This window comes from Phyllobates terribilis, unplaced genomic scaffold (genome assembly GCF_046119375.1).
Source record: "Phyllobates terribilis strain yellow unplaced genomic scaffold, ASM4611937v1 Scaffold_7__3_contigs__length_470593459, whole genome shotgun sequence".
Lineage (NCBI taxonomy): Eukaryota > Metazoa > Chordata > Amphibia > Anura > Dendrobatidae > Phyllobates > Phyllobates terribilis.
Genome location: NW_027362767.1, coordinates 35,887,632 through 35,890,648, shown reverse-complemented (window position 1 = coordinate 35,890,648; position 3,017 = coordinate 35,887,632). Strand labels below are relative to the sequence as shown.

The window sequence follows — 3,017 nt, the reverse complement described above, 5'->3', positions numbered from 1 at the left end:
AATCGACCCTTTAACGAGTCGTGCATTATGACTTAGGATAAAAGCCAAATCAGAATCTCAATTTGCAGACACGGTGTTTCGGGCTGTTGGCCCTCATCAGTGCAAAGTATGAGAACTGATTTGGCTAGGTGAGAGGCTCTGGACTGAGGTCTAAGGCAGGGCCGGCCTTAGGGTATATGGCGCCCTGTGCGAAATCCCTCTTGGCGCCCCCCCCCAAAGAAAAAAAATTAAACTCATGTAGGTGAAAACAACAAGTGCATTTTTTATTAATCAAATGATCAAGTAATAACAAGCAACAAAAGTTGAACAGACGGTCATTATAAAGTATAAAGTGTTTTGAACAGGTACAATTTTTATTTCTGAAACAATCAATTTCAACCATAAAATACACATTCAAAGTGCATTGCAAAGAGTCCCAAATGAATGTGCTTAGAAAATAACTTTTCGGGCTTTTGTTCTTGCAAACTCATCGATAGTGGTGGTCATGTCCAGACTCTGAAGAATGTCATTTTCAATGGACAGGACTGCTAAAGCTGTTAGTCTGTCATCTGACATTGACGACCTCAAGTAAGTTTTTATCAGTTTTAATTTGGAAAAGCTACGTTCTCCTGAAGCCACCGTGACAGGAATTGTCAGCAAAATACGAAGTGCTACCCACAGATTGGGGAAAGTGTCAGTCAGACTATTTTTGTTTATGAAGTTTAGCACATCAAGAGGATTTATGGTATCACTAGGTAAAAGACTTTGAATGTGGTAGAATTCCTGGGCCAACTCTTCTCCGTTTACGTCAGATTCAGTTCCACTAACCAATGCAGCTTGTAGATTTAGGCAACTTCTTGTCAGGTCTTCTCTAGAAAAACTATTATTTTTTATGTTGTATAAGAATCCCCATACTCCGTTATGGTTTTCTAATTGTTTGAAGCGCTCCTCCAATGATGCTGACGCTGTGTCTACTAAAACGAAAAAAAAATCTACCTTGAATTTAGATTGCGGGTCTGTTATTGCTTCGTCCCGTCCTTCATAACTAAAACTAGCTTTCTTCACTCTGATGCGCTTTTCTGGCCTAAACACTGGCTCCAAATTCAAATTCTCAGCAATCTCCTTTGCACTCTGCAGTGCCATGTCAAATCCTTTTTCACGAAAGTTTCTAATAAATTCTAGACACTTGTGAATTAGTTCTGTCACTGTACTGAGATCAGAAGTTTGTCTTTGCATGGCTTTACTTACGATATTTATTTGAAACAATATGTCATACCAAATGATAAACGACATGATAAACTTAAAGTCCGTAATCTTCTGAGCAAGAGTCTTGGCTTCAAAAGATACATTTGGCTCAACTCTCTCTTCCTCAGATAGTGCAATTAGTGCCTCATGTATGTCTCCTAAATGATAACGAAAGGGTTTAAGGCAGTCTATTCTGCATTCCCATCTTGTAGTAGACATGGGTTTCAAAGTCAGACCTGAAATATGGTCAGTCAAGATTTTCCACCTTTTAACAGAGCCAGAAAAAAGAACATAAATACACTGGATTAAACCAAAAAGGTCCTTTGAGTCTTTACTAGATCTTGCTGCATCTCCAACCACAAGATTAAGACAATGGCATCCACATGGTACAAAGACAGCACGAGAATTTTTCTCTAAAATTTGAACTTGAACACCGTTGTGTTTTCCTGCCATATTGGCACCATTATCGTAGCCTTGACCACGACAATTAGTAATATCTAAATTTTTCTCACTCAGAAAGTCAAGAAGGGCATCGGTCAATCCCTTTCCTGTTGTGTCTACAACATTTTTGTATCCAATAAAATGTTCCTTAATTGTGTATATGCCACATACTTCATCCAAAAAGCGAATGGTAAATGACATTTGCTCCTTGTGGCTTAAATCAGGGGTGCAGTCTAGTATTATAGAGTAATATTTAGCCTGGTTGCAGCGCGTTACAATGTGGTTAATGACTTGGCTTGCCATCAGAGCAATAATTTCATTTTGAATAGTTTTACCACAATAGTGGTCTGATATTTCTTTGGAGACAACACGATGCAGGTGTTCTGACATCACTCTATCAAACTTTCCAAGTACCTGCACAAACCCCAAAAAGTTTCCATTATTGGGGGTAAAAAGACGATCAGAACTTCCTCTGAATGCCAAATTGCGTTCTGCAAGAAATTGAATAATACATACAAGCCTTTCCAACACTCCTCTCCAGTGTTGTCTTTCTCTATTCATAAGAGTTTGCATGTTGGAATCTATTGTTGTATTCGTCTTGAGCCGAACCTGAGTCTCCAACCATTTACGTTCTGCTAAAAAATGATTTGGTGAGGACTCGTGTGATTTTAATATAGATGATATATGTTGCCAGTCTTGAGATCCATCTAAAGCAAGAGATGACCTTGGTTTTCTATCAAATAATTTACAACAAAAGCAGAATACTTTGTTTGCAGATTTTGAGTAAACCAACCACTGTCTCTTGCAGTGTTGTCCATTAACCAAAACTCTCTTATAGAATTTAGCAGAAAAGTGACGGTCATTTGAATCTTTTTTAAACTCCATATCTGTTATATGAACAGGCCCAGTTTCCACAACATGATCTATAACTTTGGTAGTCAATGAAGGCCATAGAGCGGGATCAGTGTCAATCAGTATTAGATCTTGATTGCTTGGAAATTCTGGGATATCAGTTTCCTGGTGACCAGTGCCTGTGTCAGCTGCAGAATGTTCCTCTAAAACCCTGGCCATCACTAAGAGACAGCCCACTGGACTATTAAACCCTGGCCATCACTAATAGACAGCCCACTGGACTCAAACCCCTGCCATCACTAAGAGACAGCCCACTGGACTCTTAAACCCTGGCCATAACTAATAACCCACTGGACTCAAACCCCTGCCATCACTAATAGACAGCCCACTGTACTCTTAAACCCTGGCCATCACTAATAGACAGCCCACTGGACTCTTAAACCCTGGCCATCACTAAGAGACAGCCCACTGGACTCTTAAACCCTGGCCATAACTAATAG

The 3,017-nt window shown here is 39.6% G+C and overlaps 1 protein-coding gene across 1 annotated transcript; it reads right to left on the bottom strand.

The window, feature by feature from the left end:
* Positions 1-429: 429 nt before the first annotated feature.
* Positions 430-2,290, bottom strand: LOC141155345 (zinc finger MYM-type protein 1-like). Its single transcript, XM_073642225.1, has 2 exons — positions 2,275-2,290; positions 430-2,156 (listed from the first exon to the last, which is right to left on the bottom strand). Exons 1-2 carry the CDS (start codon positions 2,288-2,290, stop codon positions 430-432), a joined length of 1,743 nt encoding a protein of 580 aa, XP_073498326.1.
* Between the last annotated feature and the right edge of the window lie 727 nt (positions 2,291-3,017).